We start from the raw sequence: 19,268 nt of genomic DNA, 5'->3' as shown, positions 1-19,268 counted from the left end.
TAGTAGAAAGCTCATGCTAAGAATACATATTATCAACATACAACATATATCATTCCTGAGCCACATACAGCTTTTTAAAAACAGTTTAGAATGGTTATTTACATGTGCATTTGCTAGCATACTGTATGTGGCAAATAGTAAGTGGTAACTGTTACCGCCATACTTAGTCAACCAAAGAGTATAGATTCATTGCAGAACAACCATCAATCCATCCAGCCAAAAAAAAAAAAAAGGCCTATGTAAAGGAAACAGAAATTCTGACATTTTAATCGTTGAAATGCCAGATGTAAACCTGATAGCGCCAGATTGGCGTGACAGTACTGTGGTGCTGTTCCGCTCCCTACTGTCCCTGCAAATACAGTTTAATACACTGAGCCACTGTTAAGACGCCTAAGCCCTGTCGTTTCTGTGGGAATCGAGAAGAAAAGGAGGCATCTCATGCAGCGCCGGCAGAGTCTGAGTCTAGCGGCTCAGTGAAAAGAGAGAAGTGATTTTAACTCGGGCGGGGGGTCCAGTACACTGGAGTAGCCTCCTCCGTATTGATAAGAGTGGCACATGTGTATATTCAAACCCCCGCACAACACCGAGTATAAGCAAGATCTTTTGGGTGTTTTTTTTTTTTATTCACTAGCCAGTTCCCCTCTGACTCGCCTCTCCACATGGCTTCAGTCGACTCTAACACCCACAATCATTAAAGCCTGCTTCATTGACCTGCCTCCAGAATCAATCCTTTTATATTCCCTCTGTCTTCCAGCCCTTGACTAAAGATGTTTTAGTTTAGCCCTACAGACTCAGAAGCTCCCCTGCTTGTGGACTCTTTTCTTTTTGTGTTCTGTCGTTTTCTGCAATGACTCTTATTCTCTCGGCTGGCTGAAAACAAAAAGGTTAAGACGGCAGAATATACCCATGTATCACGTCTAGTACACTGGACATCACTGAAATCCTTGGTAAAATGGAGTGTATTGAAATGGCATTTTCAAATACTTATTTTCCTTTATCAGACTATTTCATGCAATATTTGATTTTGCACCAGGAACTTAGAGCAAGCCAATGTTGAATGAATTATTTGTACTGTGTATTTGTAGTATCACACTTTTACCCTATTGTTCTTTTGTCCTGTAAAATGTCATTCATTTTTCAGTTCAGTAGAAGTCTGAGTTCCCCTTCTGTGATAATTTCAGTATCAGATTTTAATTTGTTCATCGTTTATGAAATATCAAATGTGTTGTACAAGTTTATGTTTGCATCTTTGTATTAGATGTTTGGGAATAATACGTCTAAAGTGTTGATGGTGTCAGTCTGAAGTACATGGTCTGTTAATGTCTAATTCCTTGAATGTTGAGGTACAAACTAATGACCGACCATGTTCTGAATGCCGGTTTTCTGAATGTGACGTTCTAATAGTTGTGGAGAACATATCTTCACATTTGCCCTCCCTCAAAGTCTTGTGAATGTAAATGCACTTTCTGATTCCTTTACTGTACACCAGGAGTCCTCTGGTGCACAGATTTGTGTCAAATAAATTTCAGGTTTATCATTTAAGCATACTGTCTTTAATCTGTTTTATTTTGTTGGATCTACTTACATAGATTCAGAACAGTTCCTTAAAACACACAGCTGTGTTTTTCATTAACACATCCACTCACAAACCTGTAGGTTTGACAACCTAAACCTGTACACGTAAAATGACTGGCTTATTCACATGAAATCACCTTTGGCCTTTAACTCCCTCAGGGAGTTGGGAGGGGCACATGCATAATATGGCCCGACTGTTCAGCTCCTGAAATGCAGCATCCTTGTCAACCATTTTGTATGTCCTTTTACTTCTTCTGTATTCACAAAACAATTATTAAAACCATTTAGATTCATTTATGATGGAATATGTTTATAGTTACAGTATGGTAGCCTATATTCTTTCAACTGGAAAGGAAACCACTACATTTTCTGTCCCCTCACTTGTTTTTTCATAACTGTATCATGCTGTACATTAACATTAACAGTACATAAAGTACTGCTGCAGTATCAGTCCAAATTTTGGAACATTCAATCATCAGTAACTGTTCAAATCCTTGAATCACTTCCGTCATGACCTAACGGTGTCCCTGGCTTGTGGTGTGCAGCCAAATGAGACTTCCTCTTGCATTGCCAGCTAGAGATAATTCGTGAGGATTCGCTGCTGAAGCCTGGTCAGTGCCGATCCAGATCAACTCTAGTGACTTTAACATTTCTCACATCAACTGATGATAATACTTGTTGCCTCCTATTAATCTTCTTTGGTTTCATTCAGAACAATGGTTTGGTTTTCCTCTCCTGGAGGAGCGGAATGGACCTACTGTAGAACAGCAACCAAATAAAACCGCATTATCTTAGCCAACAGACCCAGTTAGGTTGTCCTGCAGAGGAAGACCTTATGTATTATGCAAACACAGTGAGGTGGATGTAGTAATTACAGGGACTCTGCCAACGTGTTCATTTAAAACCTGAGAAACTTCATTTCGGTCCCAACCCTGACAGCACAATTAACTAAAGGGGATACAGTTTTTTTCCTTCCCTGTGCATAATGTAAACAGAAATTATGCAAAGCAGACTGGCCAATCAATAAAGCCTGCTGAGGATGAGAAAGGGGTCGAGGAGAAAGTGCAACCTTCCACGTTGAGTGAGAGAAATATGAATAGGGATGGGTCACTGTTGTGTGTTTTCAACTGTAAAATCAGACTCACTCACTCTTTAAGAAACAGACAAACAACCAGGTTCAATGTGAGGTTTTGCCACCTTTAATGCTTACACATAAAGGTTGCTGACCAGATAACAGCAATTTTTGTCTAATGAATCAGAATCAGAATCAGAAAGGGATTTATTCGCCATGAAAGTTTGCACAGACAAGGAATTTGCTTTGGCAGGAAGGTGCATACAATAAACATATACCTAAAATTTAAATATGTGGACTAACTATACTAAGGGTAATGGGGTTGTTAATATAGTCACAGAGGGTCACATACTGCAACTCAACAGTAGAAAATAAATACATCTAATATATGATCTCCACAAATTGCATTATGGTGCCAAATTCCATGTTTTTGCATCAAACATATGATAAGCATTGTAGGCAAATGTAAAGCATGTCAAGCACATCCACCTCAATCAAAATGGGTTATTATTAATACTGTTTTCAGCTAAAACGGATCAGGCAATAGTGATGACAAAAGACTAAGATGTTGATATTCATTGTATTTATTTCTTATGATCATGTACATTTTCATATTTATCACTGTTCATATTTATTAATGTATAGAATTGTCTCCATAAAGTTTCATAACCTTCTTTCTTGAACTGTGCTGCATATAACATCCCATTTCTTGATGATTTCCTAAATGAAATTACAATTACGCAAAGAAGTCAGAAGTAAACAACATTGGAGTGTGGGACACGAGCCTATGACTATTTCCTGAATATGTCTTGATTTGTATGACTGTATCTCAATCTTTGGGACCTCTGACAATTCTTATGCCAAATGTATTTCATGATTCTCATTGATGTAGTAACTGTTGCTGTTGCCTTTTTTTACTATCTGAGGCCTAAAGGCAATGTAGTCACTTTCCAGTATGCTGCTGGTCAGCTGCATGTGCGGTGGTCTCTCTCTCAGTGATAGCAGGGGTGAAAGGCCAAGGATCAAAGGGCACAAGAAATGAAGAACGGTGTTTTTATGTCCATGCTGAGAATCATGGAACGAAAGTGGGACACTGAAATTGAGAAGCCTACCTGGAATAGATTATTAAATTGTAAACGGAAAGATTACTTTAACAGTTTTGTTTGTTATGAGTACACACAAGCAAGGTAAAGATAAAAGCTTCACAAGAGCGAATATTCATAACAAAGAAGCATCAACTCAGCCTAAAATGGCTGCTTTCTCATGTAGATTTACAGTTTGTCGGGAAAGGCTGCGAATAATCAATATAGCCCAGTGCTCGGTAAAAAAGAATGTTCAAATCTCAAACGATTGTTTATTCTAGATTCATGGTAATACTGCCATTAGCCTACTGCTATTAATTATTATTATTATTATAATAACAGGAAGATTATGACGAAAAATAGGAACGATAAAGTATCCAAATTCAATTAAAAAATATATATATTGTATTTTTAAAAACAAATTTACTGATGTCAAGTGAATATAGGCTGACATGGATGTTTGTTTGTTTTAATGCAGAGCTAAATTTCGATCCTCGTATTTAATCATAATTTGTTATAAATCATCGTTTGTTATAAACAAACAAAAAAACGACCAAAGTAAGTAAGCTATGCAAGCGTCAAAGGTCAGATGGCTCGAGCCAAGGCATGACCTCTGATCCTGGGTGACCCCTATTCTTCTGCTCTAATGTCACGAGCTTGTAAAGCAGAATGGCCTTCAAAGCATCAAAAACCTCCGGAAGTGACCATAGTGGACAGAAATCTAAAATATCGTTATGTTCAATATTTAACTGCTACTCTGTCCATGCTAAAACTTGGCGTAAACCTGCAGTATTGCAGAGGAAAACTAAACGTTTATTTGAAGCCTTTGAAGCCTTTAACTAATAGACAATTTATTTGGGGTTCTTTTGGTGACATTTCCTCTTACATTTATTTCTTCAGAAATGTATAATAATGTTATGACAGGCATGATTTATTGTTAAAGAGGAACCAACACTGACTGTCGCTGTCTTTGATCAATCAATACATTAAATGTTATGATTAAAATACCGCAGACAAGGACATTAAATAATCATGGTGAGTTGATGGGACAAGCCTTTTCCCTCCGTGTTAATAATTACGGCTGTATGTGTCTTTGCACTTTACGAATAGACCTCCCTGCCTTTATCATAAGTTGAGTGAATTGTTTTTGAGTGTTGATAAAAAGGACTTCAAAGTTGAAGTTCATCCTAAATTGACCAAAATTATTTTAGAAATAGACACATTAGGCTACAGATAAATTTGAATTTAAGGGAAATGTGTGACTTGGCAAACTTCCACGTTCTTCATTGTCAAATCCTTTAAAAACATTCTTTAAAACTTTTCTACAATTCAGCTAAGTGGCTGTCAACTTTGTCCTTAATGATTCGCGTTAAAGCCTTCCATGCGTTCCTTTGTCGAAACAATCTTATTCTAATCAAGAAAACAAGGAGCCATTTATTTTAAAATATCGAAATGGATCTCTGTAAATTCCTAAATTTGTATCCATGCAAATTTAAAATGTAGCCTACATAAAAGGCTTATCTATTTTGAGCACTGATCAGGAAAACATTCTATGTTCCAATCTAAACCGGTTTCAAGCATATCATTAGAAAGAAATACAAGTTTGTAAGTTTGAAAAGAGAGAGGTGTGTGTGTGTGTTTGTGTGTGTGTAGAAGTGAGGGCTGGGGAGCATCATGGCCAGTTGGATAATACAATCATTTCAATAATGAAATTAATGATAATATTAGAAGGCTGATACTACCAATAATAATTATGTATTGTTGATATTGTGATTCTGTTCATACATACATTTTGAAAATCGTGCACTACCATAGATAGGCCTATACATGGTAGGCTGCATAATGTTTGTCACATATATCTTATGATCAATAGGCCTACACATTTTGTGCCTAAACACAGGCAAAACAACTACAATTCTTCTAACATTATCACAATAGGTCTACTCATATTGAGACTAAATGACATTATACAACTCAAAGTATCCACTGAGGTATCAACTATAACAATGTGAACTTGACAAATCATATTGCCTGCATGCAGCCACATGTGGATGTAAAAAAAGTAGCTGCATGTGTATTCGCCTGCTTCCTGTCAAACGTTAGCAACATGCAAGCTGAACGGACTCGAGCCCGGCCCACCGCGTTCACAGAGAGCTTACTTGCTTTGAAACATATCCATAAGCGGTTCATTACGTTTTAAAACCATGAATGCGATAGGCTACAATATAATATATAACAGAGGGATTTCGAATACTTACCAAACGCTCCAAAATACAGAATATAGCCAAAATCTGCTAGGTCATGGAGATCGCGGTGTAGGGACAGATGCAAAGCAAAGCGCAAACTGATTGCCAGTAACGGTATAGATTAGCATGGGGTCTGCAGCACAATGATTCTAATCAATAACCCTGCACTTACATAGCAGATGGCTCGAGAGAGGACAGCAATGAAAGAAGAAAAGGAAGAAAAAAATTCCCAATCGACCCAGAGTTATTCAGGCCTGTCGTCAGACATTAGCTTTTCTTTTCATTAGAACTATACCACAGAGAAACTTTCAGATTGGTATGTTGTTGCATGCTATTCTTTGTTTAAAGCAGAAAATAACGTTAGCTATAGAGAAACAGGTTAAAAGGCTGATGGTAGATGGACATGAATACACGTGATGTCTATCTAGCAACAATTGTCCTGTGACAGATTTAACTATCTTTCTGCCCTGCACACACCGTCCTTGCTTGCCTTTATAGGCTACCTCACAAGAGTTTGACTCCAAATCTAAACCTCTTCATTGGAAAAAAATGACGAGGCTAATAGATATTTATTTTCTATTTGAATTATCCTTCGGTTTTTCTTTATGAAATATGAAAGGCTATGCACTGTTAAAAACAGTAACGTATTCAGGTAAACTTATTTCCGACCGATTTGTAAATTGATATGCCAACATAGCTCCGTTTCAAATAGTTCCTGTCATCTATATGAAAATATATTAAAAGTCTATTATACTATGAGTACCTTTGTAAATAGTTAGGAACGTAGGAGTTGGAGAGATGAGACATTCTTATTGGATTAAGATGAGACAAAAAGAAACATAATTGGTCACATTTGGTTTAAACAGCTTTAGGTAACAGATTTCTGGGATGCCAGTTGCTTTTGGAGGCTATTTTGTTCGGAGGTTGCGCAGATGTTGCTTTTGTTTAAAGACACTGTAATTAAGGACGAAGGGACAGAAGTCTGAAAAGCGTGACCTATTTTTCTTTTGATCAGCTGTCAAAGGAGGAGCGGGGGGTCCCTTATAGCAAGGGCCTCTTCCAAAACTTTCAGCTGGCAGCAGACGAGACCACAAATTGGAATGAACAGTATATTGTACCTGCTGGGCTTCATCTTTGCTTGCCTTGCATCGACGACACAATTACCATGATGGGGGCTACAAGTTTAAAGTCTGATTTCCTCAAATACTATTTGTTTTACGATTGGACTCACTGCCCACTAAAACTCGATCTTTGTATGCACCAAAACAAGGGGTGGTGGTGGTGGTGGTGGGGGGGGGGGGGGGCTGATTAATGGTAAACAAATCAAACTATTACAACATGTGTGTGTGTGTGTGTATGTGTGTGTAAGAGAGAGAGAGAGAGAGAGAGAGAGAGAGAGAGAGAGAGAGAGAGAGAGAGAGAGAGAGAGAGAGAGAGAGAGAGAGAGAGAGAGAGAGAGAGCGAGCGATATATAGTAGCCTAAACAGGGAGAAAGATGGGGCATGTGATTTGATAACAGTCATGTTAACATGAGTGTGGGGGGGGGGGGGGTGCGTGCATTCGGGCATGAGAATAGTCTGTGAAGTAAAAAACAGAGAGATAAAGAGAGTGAAAATACAAATGAGAGACAGAGAAACAGAGAGAGAAATAGAGAGAGATATATCTTCCAAATATTATTTAGACCTAATGTCATTAAATTAAAATGTGGTTAGCCAACGTATCTATATAATAAAATGTCACTATTAAATGTTTAGTTGTACAGGGTAGTATGTATTTGGTTGGACTGTGAATACCAATTGGAGGTATACAACCTTAAATGCAACAAAAACCTAAGTTTCAGGATAGTAAAGGGTTACAAAGAGTTAAGAAGAGATACAGACTTTCTGACATAGGCTACACTCCAGATGAAAGAGATGCGTATAAATCTCAACCAAACATTTAAACTCATGGGTTCTCGAACCAGTAAACACGGTTAAGGATACCAGCCAATCAATCCTGATCCTCCCAGCCAAAGACCGAACGTGAGTGGTCAGATCGAACGCTCGTGACAGAGTAGTCCACGCCCCTGCCAGTGAGTTAGGGTGACCGTTCAGCAAGCCCACCCTGGACAGCTCCAGCTGCCTAAACAGAATACGTAGGAGGAGGAGAGGGCTCGGACATGGGGAGAATCAGCACTGGCCCGTCTGATAGAGATCGGTAAATTTTTTTATAAAAAAAAAAACCCGAGAGGCCTTAGAAAACCAAAGGAAATACCCACCCCGGCACAAAACATTAAATAGATCAATGGACTGAATGAAGACTGCCTATAACGCCTATCGATGCCTGGCCAAGGATCTGGATGCTTACGCCATGAACCCAGAGATGACAATGGACAACATTGGCAATCTGCATGGCGGAGTAAGCCATGACCAGGATTTGATGAACAGTCATAGCCCCCATCACAATCGGAACACAGGGGCTTCTTTGCGGATACATCAGGATTTGGCTGCGGCATCGTCGCGTTCCGCGATGGTGTCCAGCATGGCAACGATTCTGGATGGAGCCGGGGAGTACCGACCAGAATTGTCTCTCCCGCTCCATCACGCAATGAGCATGCCGTGCGATACATCCCCACCCGGGATGGGCATGAGCGGCACATACACCACTTTAACTCCACTTCAACCCTTACCCCCCATCTCAACGGTTTCGGACAAATTCCACCATCCGCACCACCATCACCACCATCACCACCACCAACGTCTCTCTGGGAACGTAAGCGGGAGTTTTACGCTGATGCGGGACGAAAGAGGGTTACCAGCAATGAACAACCTCTACAATCCCTATCATAAGGACATGACCGGGATGGGTCAAAGTTTATCCCCCCTGGCCAGCAGCCCCCTTGGCAATGGTTTGGGCTCCATTCATAACACCCAGCAGAGCCTCCACAACTATGGCACACATGGGCATGACAAGATGCTTAGTTCCAACTTTGATGCCCACACTGCCATGCTGGCCAGAGGGGATCAACACCTCTCTCGAGGCCTCGGTGGCCCCACGGCAGGTATGATGCCACATTTAAACGGGATGCACCACACTGGACACCCGGGCCACCCTCAATCCCACGGGCCTGTGTTGGCTTCCAACCGAGAAAGACCGCCCTCCTCCTCTGGAACACAAGGTAACAACTCGGGGCAGCTTGAAGAGATCAACACCAAAGAAGTGGCACAAAGAATCACGGCTGAATTGAAGCGGTATAGCATCCCACAGGCTATATTCGCTCAGAGGGTGCTGTGTCGTTCGCAAGGTACCCTTTCTGACCTATTAAGGAACCCCAAACCTTGGAGTAAACTTAAATCTGGACGGGAGACCTTTAGGAGGATGTGGAAATGGCTGCAGGAACCCGAGTTTCAGAGGATGTCGGCCCTACGGCTTGCAGGTAAGACAAGGTATCTTCAATAAAAAATACTCCTCTGCTGGTTGCCTCTGCTCGAATACTCTCCACTAAAACAGAGTTCATTATCCTACATCACACGCTCGGATCGAGATGAGTGAAATTTATTTTGAATTACAGTAGTATTATTATTGATCAATAATTACGATCAATATCAATGACAAGGTCAAAGGATTTTCCTCTCCAACCCATTTCATTATTCTGTAGTGACATATGTTATTATTATTTGTGCACAACTGCCTATTTTAAATCCATTTAAATCGGAACACCCTTTTAGTGAAGAGCAAGTTGTTGTGAAATGTCCAGTGCGGCTATGTATTTTCACTTTTTTAAGCATGTGTAATGCCTTCTTAAAAATGATTGAAAGAGCATGGTTCCTCTGTTTGATCCGCCTCTGAAATAGTTCACGAACATAGAATTATTGTTTTTCAGTGGATGTTATTATTAGGTTTCAGAAACAAATGAATGGAACGTTGCTGGTTACTACACAGCTGCATGTAAGGAAGACTATTGGATGCGAGACTTATAGCCGCGTGTGGGTTGAATTTGAGACAAATAAACACTTTGGCTGCAATGAATTCGGGGTCGTTGTTGTGATGAGCATGAACATTTCAAAGCATGAGATGCATTGAAAACGAGATAAACAGGCGGCATGTAGGCTGTGCGCGCCCTTTACTGAGGCTGTTGCCCCCTCTAGCGATAACATGTATTTAAGCCATGACCAGCTTTCTATTGTTCGGCAAAGGAAAAAAATAACCTCGCTGTAGTTTACTGCCTTTGTGGGTTGATTTTGCTCGTGAATTCTGTCATTTTTTGCCCTCTAGTCTTTCAGTTGCCATTCAAACAATCCAGAAAAGTGCCGTTTAAAATGGGCAACTGACTCCATATAGGCTAGCATGTAAATATAGGCCTATTGATGCTATTTAATAGCCTAGACAGCCTAGACATTTCGATGACTCATTAGTAGATATATTAAACGTAGCATTCAACGAACTAAATCAGAGGTATTGTAGGTGGCGAAATATTGTGGCTAAATTAATTTAGAAAATTATGGAGATTTACTTTTTTGTCAATTTTTTAAACCTAATTTTCTTTTGCCTAAGGAACATAAAACATTTTCTAAATGAAAATAGTAAGGTAGCCTATAGACTATATAGGCTATATTATCATTGATCATAGATTTTGTATTGAGACCTATTGATTTTTGGGGCTTCAATTTGATATGTTATTTGAAAATTACATTTAAATTATTCAGTTGAAAGGGTTATGTGGGACTGTAGGCCTATTGCAAGGAGTCAAGTCTTGTGGTCAGCGTCTTTACTGAGCAGTAGAATTTCAGGACTGACGAACGTACACAGCCATCTTTATGTGCTTATTAACGTTTTGTTGTGGAACTATTGTCAACAACGTTTTTTCAACATAGGCTATCTATGAATGAAAACGGAGTGTAGCCTACCATTCGAAAGAAAGGCGTTACAGACTTCCCCGCAGCACCACTGGTTTACAGATGGCGGTAAACTCTGAGGCCAGGGGTTGGGGGTGGGGGGTGGGGGAGAGGTATTATGTGATCTGCTCGAGGCAGGGGAATCGAAAAGAAGAACAGAAGCTGCAGCGGCTCAATGAATTATTGATAGAAAATCTCGGCGTGACCGACAGGCTCGGGCACAAAACGTCACCTTGTCTTGGGTTAACCAGGCAAAATGTGCAGCAGGCATTTGTTCGTCGTTTAAGTCCGCGGAAAACATTTGTAAACTAGGGAAAAATAGATAACATGAATATTTTTTTATTATATCACTCCCCTAAATTACATTTCCAACATGTAGAGTGTAGAATTGCGGACTCTCAGATTGTAATCATGTAGCCTAGGTTATCTAGACTGCGTATTATGTTATTCTTGCAATGTGGCCCTGTGAAAATTGGTCCCTTTTTCTGCACGGTTTGAAATGGGAAAATGGCCTTGTCTCGTCTTTATTAGTCTGGTCAAATCAAACGTGACGCTTGACTTAAGGTTATTCCACCTGCACCATCACTGCATGCAATCAGACTGACCTGCCACCTCAGGGTCTGAGTGCATTCCCCATTACACCAAATAATTCATATGCGGCTCACATCAGCTGAAATAATCAAATATATAATAAGCGGGGACAAGCATGGCGCCACAATTAGACTGAATAATAGCCTACAACTGGTAAGCATAGTCCTGGATGCCACCAGTATGTAAACCCAAACTAATTCAAAATGTCGGTAAACCAAGAACAGACTCACTTCATGACAACAAATGAACGCACCCTTCGCTCAGGTGGGTGTGTTAATTTCTGTGGTATGGTTCACTGGATAATGTGGTTTAACTTCGAAATGACGCCTACAAATACGCCTGAGAATATGACAAAGATTCAAAATGAGGTTATTTGGTGTGTATAGAATTACACTTATTGAATAGATTATAGAATAGAATAATTATACAATTAGAGTTAGCGTGTTTGAAATAGGTTAACAGTAAATTTGTACAAACGCACAAACACAGGGAATTCTTAAAAAGTAGCACTCCGGGCAGGGATTGTACAGTGAACACACGGGAAACACGATTTGTTTATTGTCTCCTGTCTTTCAGTCGTGTGGTTATGTCACTTTTTCAAACAAATCTGTGTGAAGCAGTATGGATGTGGATCGATGGCGATAATCTCTTGAAGATTAAAAGGGCATTAATGCTTGCAACAATAACATAAACGTGTGGACCCAGATCGCATTGATTTGGAACCCGATCCTGGCTTGTTCCAGGAAAGCTGACGGCGGAGATATCTTCCCAGCACTGAGCTTCACAACAAAGCCCGTGTCAAACCTATTCTGGGACATTTCTGTTTCTCTTGCCACTGACAGTGCAGAGAGAGAGAGAGAGAGAGAGTGAGAGAGAGAGAGAGAGAGAGAGAGAGAGAGAGAGAGAGAGAGAGAGAGAGAGAGAGAGAGAGAGAGAGAGAGAGAAAGAATGATAGGCTAGAAGAGAAACAGGGAGAAAGAAACCATCTTCTCAAGACATACAAACTACCACATTTCCATGTTCATTAATGTGCATACACTTTAGGCTTGCACATGACATTTACATAAGTATCAGAGAACTTGGTCAGACAGGGACATAAATGGAGTTTGTGCATATATGTTGATATAAAGAGACATATCAATACACACACAATTGCTTCTGTGTCAGAACCGGTTGCCTCCCTAGTAAAGCTTAACATGCAATTGTAATATTGTTGTGACCTAAAATAGAGGAGAATCCTTTTAAGTAAGCCTGCCTTTATTCATGAGCTAGATCATGTCATGAATGTCGTGCCATTGAGTGTCACACATTGAGAGTCACACAGACTGTGCACACCAGGGACCTAATATGGTGTGTCAAAATATTTTGTGATGCATTATGTTTTTAAACATAGGTGTCGTTGCATATAGAAACGCCACGAGACCAGTGTGGCAGTCCTCCCTTAATTGTTTGTCCTGGATAATTGGATTTATTAGATAGATAATATGTCAAATATTGGATTAAATTTAGTATTGGATTAAAAAAATTAAATTTAGGAAGAACGTCTTTAACAAATAGGGATTTAAAGTCTGTGGAAGGCAAAGTGCTTGAAGGAGATTGTAGAAAACATAATCTAGGCTCTGGAGACAGATTTTTATGCGTGATTTAATATGGACAGTTTCTTGAGAATCATCCCTTAGATTTGTCATTGGGACCTGTTTTTACAAAGTATTTACATCGGCAGGCTTTGTTCACTGGTGTTTCTCAAAGCATGCAAAGATAACAACAGAAAGAATGTAATTTCTCTGAGTTGAAACACTCCCAGTAAGATTATCTCGCTGGCCTGACCAAACACATAATCTCTGACTCATCTTGTCATGCAGGTTACTGTCAATACTAGCTAGAGTAAAGGGCAAAGATCCTTTCTTTTTCAAAACCCCAAAACACCTACAATCGCCACAGTCTCCATTAGAGAAGCAGAAACATTAAACCCAAACTACTATACAGGGATTTGTAGTAAGAGTTGTATAATGTTTGATGTACTGTATATCAAATCAGTCCATTCTTTAAACTGTTCAGTCTAGTTGTTGTTTTTCTGACTTGTCAGGCAGAGCGGAACATGTTTTTTACAGTTTATGAAAATAATGGATTGATTTTGTCTTTGTTTTCCCATTATGCCCATGAGGCTTTAAGTTGAGCATATAGAATCATTTAAGATGGAATATTATTGAATCAAACCCCTCAGAGGCAGTATTCTCATTAACAAGGTGACATGACTAAGTCAACGAAAGCTCTGATTGGTCGTTTGGCAGGTCTGATAAAGAAGTCTGGCTACAGACAAACCTTTGGACACCTGATGTCATCACTACTGTGGATACTGTGATTCCCAGATAGCCCAGCCATGCTCCCACTGTCACGTGTGATTAGAGGACAATATCTATCTATTTATCTTTATACCTATCTTTTTATCTATGTAGCGTTCTTTATTTCTTTGTGTGTGTGTGCTGTTTGAGAAACATAGAGAGAGGGAGAGAGAGAGAGACAGAAAGAGAGAGGGATGCAGTCTATCAGGTCTGTGTCTAGATGTGGATAAAGATGCAACGATGTCAGAGTAACTAAAGAAAGAAAAAGAACTAACAAAAGATGTTAGCATGTTTGGGATTGGTTGTAGAAGTGATTTGGGCCTCAGACACTTACATTAGCTGACTACAGACACAAAGCATAATATCTTGTTTTACACCTCCTGTATCGCACCAACACTTTTTCAAAGGCATGCAGAGCAACACACAGATATCTGCAAAGCCAGAGAGCTCTTTGTGTAAAGAAGCATTCTGCACACAACCTGCACCCTGAAGAGATAGAGCTGTGGATTCGGTCTCATAGTCGTGTGTGATTGTCAATCCCTTAGTAAAAGGTATACTGTATAATGTAGAAATATGTTTGGCTGACTAACTGGCTGGCATACACGTCTGTGAGAAAAGGGGGAGTTTCATTACAGCTTGAGTTTAGAGAAGTATTGATCTCTACAAAGCCCTGCCCTCGCGTCACTCATGTCTCGCCCCAACCTTTCAGTTTATCTGAGAACAATCAAAACACATTTTCTATTCGTATATATCAGTGAAAGATACAAAGCTATGATGGTCGTTTTGAAGTAACTTCAGCAATGCAAGGTCAAATGTATGATGGTCAGTAAGGCTGAAAGAGTGGTTAGGGCTCATTTCTCTCCACTTGGCCAGCCATGATAGCCTATAATCACTTTGCTGACCAGGGCTCTCTTAATGCTAGGTAAAGTGAAACCATTTGAAGTGGAGAGCAAGCAGAGGAGACACGCTTTTCTCTCTCCTACAGAGCACCACTCCTTAGACCTGTTTTGCTTTAAACAGCATGTTTACAAGGGTGTAAACAGTTGAATGCATGTCCTTTCTTTATCACTTGCATTTACAAGTTTAAAAAAAGTAAGGATTAACAAAAGGAGTGTATAGACTCTTTATTTCCTGTTTGAGTTGCAAATACATTTGTTAATAGATTCTGTGTGCTGCGAAAATCTTGGATCGAATACTGACATAGGAATCTAGTATGTTAGATGCGATTTGAGGCTGCGCGCTGCAGTCTGTCTTCGGTTTCTTCAATCTCCTGCAACATGCAACACAATGTTAACAATGCAACTCCAAAATGTTCCAATGTAAGTTACTAGCATATAGGTTTCAGTGATGCACTCCTAAAGTAATGTTGCAAATGTTGCATAGATATCACGAGGATTGTTGTCTTTTTACAGTGAAATAAGACCATGTCTAATTTGTAGAAATGTAATACTTTAGACCATGAGGCCTATCAGTTACTATGATTTCAAAATTTAATTTAGCATGCAGTTTCTTGTGTAGGCCTATTTATATTTGGAATTTCCCACTGAATGTTTCCAGAAAATATTCCCTGGCATTTAAACGAATTTGCCGTGTGATTCTTCTTTATTTTGTGTGATTTTAGTTTTTCTATGAAGTTATGTTGCGACACTGTCAAACTCGAATCAATGTTATGTCGGCATTCTGTAAATCACTGAGAAAACCAACCCTTTTCATAAAACAAGAAACTCATCACGAATAAATAATGTACACGGACAAGCATATAAAGTTACAGAAAACAAATTATAAAGCGAATATTATTAAATAAAATATACAGGAAAGGGCATCAGATATTTTGATTTCGAAATAAACTATTTCTCTTGGGTTGACAAGTCAGTGTGACATGCAGAATTGAGATGAGGACGGGCGTTCCGTGGCCGAGCTATAATTATAAACTATGGTATAGCTACTTCTTGATATGCAACACCGAGAAAAATAAATTGATCAAATTCAAGTCTGGTCTAATAAGCTAAAAACCGGGACCGTCAAATCTGACAACGATGACAGCTCATGCGTTCAGATGAACCTCCCAATGTGCTCATCTTACTGTGTGCGGTTATGGGAGACGCACAACACATTGATAGGTTACATGTGCCAAATAGGAACGATAAACCACCATGAGGAGGAGTTGTTATCCGCTTGATGAAAGACTAGGGAAGCCTACCTTATCGATCCAATTGATTGAACCTTATCCTTCAAGAAATCCCCAAAGTTAACTCCCCTTTCCCACTCTACTGGAAACGGTAGGCCCATTTGAATAATGTAATTGCGTTTCTGATCCTACTGTGTAAAAAACTTTGATTGAATCACTCGAGCGTGGGTTTGTATTGACGGGGTAGATTTCTCCTTATAGCCTACGTGTATGCACTTTTTGGTCGCGTCAGTTGCTAACCCATTTCTTTTGGCTACTGTTGAAAAAGCATTACATTATACATTAGGCCTGTATAGGCCATTTGGAGAAAAAATTGCTGTCGTCCGCTTTTTAATTTAAGATGTTAGTTTACAAACTACATCTTTAATCACATATCTTAGGCCTCGGTTAGTTTAGGACTGTAAATGGTATGGGCTACAATTCAACATTCCGTTGATAAAATGGAAAGATAATTGTGAAATTATTAATTTTGCATAGTTATAATAGGATAACTAGGACTATTGCCTAGGTTATTCTTATTTAGTTGTGGAATATCATTGTAAAAACATTTATGGCAAAACATTTCACGCCTGTAAATGGCATGTGTTGTGGATAAACAATGTTGCAACAGGGAGTTTAGCAGGCCAATTTCCATTTATGTATTTGGAACAAATCGACAGAACACCTGTCAAGTCTATATTTTACTTGACTAACTCCAACCTCACAAAGTGTCATAGGCCTATCTCATACTGTGTTTTTAGTAACTCCGTTAGCTAGAAGGTTTATCGTCCACCATATTTTGTTTTTACATTTTACAATCACTACAAAATATATTGTTTATTGATCCTATATGCATATAGGCCTACACTATCACTTCTAAATTATTAATGTTAAGAGAAATCATCTAGGCTAATATTAAATAAAATATTTTTACTCGGGGTATTTATAATCGTAAGTGGTCGGTTTGGGTGAGGTCAGTTGTTCAATGCAGACAAGACGAGCTAGGATTTACAATGTTTTTTTGTCAGCGAACACTGCCACCTTCTGGTACAAAAACTGGTGATCAATTTAATCTTCTCAGACAAGCCCATGTTGTGATGGATGGGTGTGTGTATCAGTCCTTTGTCAAAGCTTTGGTTTTGAAATTATTGTGGTTTTCTTTGTAGCGTATTGTCCTGTAGAGTGACGTCTATATGAACGTATGGCATTTATTGTCACTGGGTCTCAATATTCTCAGTTCAAGGCCACTAATTGCATTGCATGAACAGCATGGCTCATCATCATGTATCAGCCTCATAAATTACATAATGGCCGAACGTGGACATTTGCTTGCACATGGGCGTCTGCACACCGGTTTTAGCATCCCCGAAAGGTAGCTACAAGGGATAAACAGACCTATCCCACATCTGACTCGAGTCTTCCGCGGGTCCAAATATCGGGTCCAATATTTTCAGACATGCAGGAGCTGTGGGTGATACTGAATGGTTCCCTGTGACGATATGCATTTATTAAAAGGGATGACATTTCCTCCCGCTGTTCCTGAGGAGAAACCCATGTCGACTTATGATGTGTGGCCTATGTGATATGTTTCAGTTCGCATGAGAAAACAACTCTCTACTCTTACTCACTTGGGTTCGTTGTACTATTGCCGCGTGTTGTATCGCTATACAGAAAGGAGATCGTGGGATACAAACCGTTGTGTTTATTTACACTCATTCTCTTGGATAGTTTCCCCTTACATAATAGTTTGGTACTCAATGGAGTTCTTAACCTGATTCATATCGATCTCCCCGGGTCTCAGTTGTGCATACTTAATTCAGGGAGGTAATCAAATCAAACCTCCGCCCTGGCCCATGTTGAGTGCAATAGGTGCTGCGCCAAACACGTCCAAGCTTTCTTCTTTTTTATATATATATTTAACTTTTCTTTCAGCTTGTATGGGTTTCGTTTATTATTTTGTTCATATAGAGATATAGATTAAAAGATATAGATTAAAGTCAAACTACGTTTTCTGTGGTGAGCGGCTAAACGTAGTTTGTATTTGTTTAGTTTTTTTCAAGGTTTGTTCACTTGAAGGGGGGGGTTTGGTGTGCATGTGTTTGCTTGCCAAAGGTCAAAAATGCATGGCAGACGTTTTTTTTGCTAAAGATTCAATATGTTTATTATTGACAACATCCACTGTGGTCAGCATATCTGTTCTCTTATTAAAGGCGCTCACAACCCTACCAGAATTCTACGCAGATGTGCACTCACAAAATGGCTGACATATAGGCCTAATAGTTTAAAACAAATTAACTGAACACAGAAACTATCATATTGAAGATATCGTTTAAGGCATTCTTCAGACTCCAAACTACAAACAATCTGTTATCTGGACACAGGTGGAAGTGATAGGGGCAAAAACTGGTTAAATATATGTTTTCTTAATTATAGGCTAGTGACAAAGCAATTGTTTATATTTATTAGTTTTTACATCTAACCATAGTTTTACCAGGGAAGTTCATTTAATGTTTGGCCTTCTGATGGTAAGTCAGTTAAACTGATCTTGATGGAACGTTTGATAAATGTTGACAAAACCATGCATTTGACACATGATACAAAGAGATAAAACACACTCATACAAAAACCAAGATAAATGTATGCAACAACATTGTTTATCGAATTGACACCAATTGATTGCACAAAAGACTACCGTCTTCAAAAGCAATATTTTATTGACACTATCCATCCTTTGAGTTAAGTCCATTCCTTGTCAGTCAAAATGTGCTAAATGTCGAACACTGCCTTTGCACATCCTCTTGCATCCTCTGTCTGAGACGACTTCAAAGTGTATCTGCTAACCTATTCCCTTGTTTTCATGTCTCCCTTCCTTCTCCGCGTCCATCCATCCCCGCCTCCGAAGCGTGCAAAAGAAAAGAACAAGACCCAAGCAAGGAAAGGAGCAATACACCAAAGAAATCCCGCCTGGTTTTTACTGACCTGCAGCGTCGCACCCTGCTGGCCATCTTCAAGGAGAACAAGCGTCCGTCCAAGGAGATGCAGCTGACCATCTCCCAGCAGCTGGGACTGGAACTCACCACTGTTAGCAATTTCTTCATGAACGCCCGCAGGCGCAGCCTGGACAAATGGATGGATGAGGGAAGTCCCGGAGGGGGCTCCTCATCCTCCAGCACTTGTACCAAAGCGTGATGGGGGGGGGGGGGGGGGGGGGGGGGGGTTGGGGGGGGATGGGTGGGAAGGGGTGGTGTAGGGACATATGGGTGGGGGACTAGGGTTAGGGGGGGGGGGGGGGGGGGCGACGGTCAGTGTACCCAGGTGG

General features: G+C 39.8%; 1 protein-coding gene across 1 annotated transcript; it reads left to right on the top strand.

The window, feature by feature from the left end:
* The first annotated feature begins 8,267 nt into the window (after positions 1 to 8,267).
* onecut2 (one cut homeobox 2) lies at positions 8,268 to 19,138 on the top strand. Its single transcript, XM_067258500.1, has 2 exons — positions 8,268 to 9,390; positions 18,852 to 19,138. Exons 1-2 carry the CDS (start codon positions 8,268 to 8,270, stop codon positions 19,136 to 19,138), a joined length of 1,410 nt encoding a protein of 469 aa, XP_067114601.1.
* The last annotated feature ends 130 nt before the right edge of the window (positions 19,139 to 19,268 follow it).

The sequence above is a fragment of the Osmerus mordax genome, chromosome 20 (assembly GCF_038355195.1).
Source record: "Osmerus mordax isolate fOsmMor3 chromosome 20, fOsmMor3.pri, whole genome shotgun sequence".
In the NCBI taxonomy this organism is placed as follows: domain Eukaryota; kingdom Metazoa; phylum Chordata; class Actinopteri; order Osmeriformes; family Osmeridae; genus Osmerus; species Osmerus mordax.
This window is presented reverse-complemented; position numbering and strand designations above follow the sequence as displayed.

Coding starts and splice junctions, on each gene's coding strand:
- onecut2 (XM_067258500.1), top strand. CDS start 8,268: ATGAAGACTGCCTATAACGCCTATCGATGCCTGGCCAAGGATCTGGAT. Junction 9,391..18,851: donor GTCGGCCCTACGGCTTGCAG/GTAAGACAAGGT, acceptor CCGCCTCCGAAG/CGTGCAAAAGAAAAGAACAA.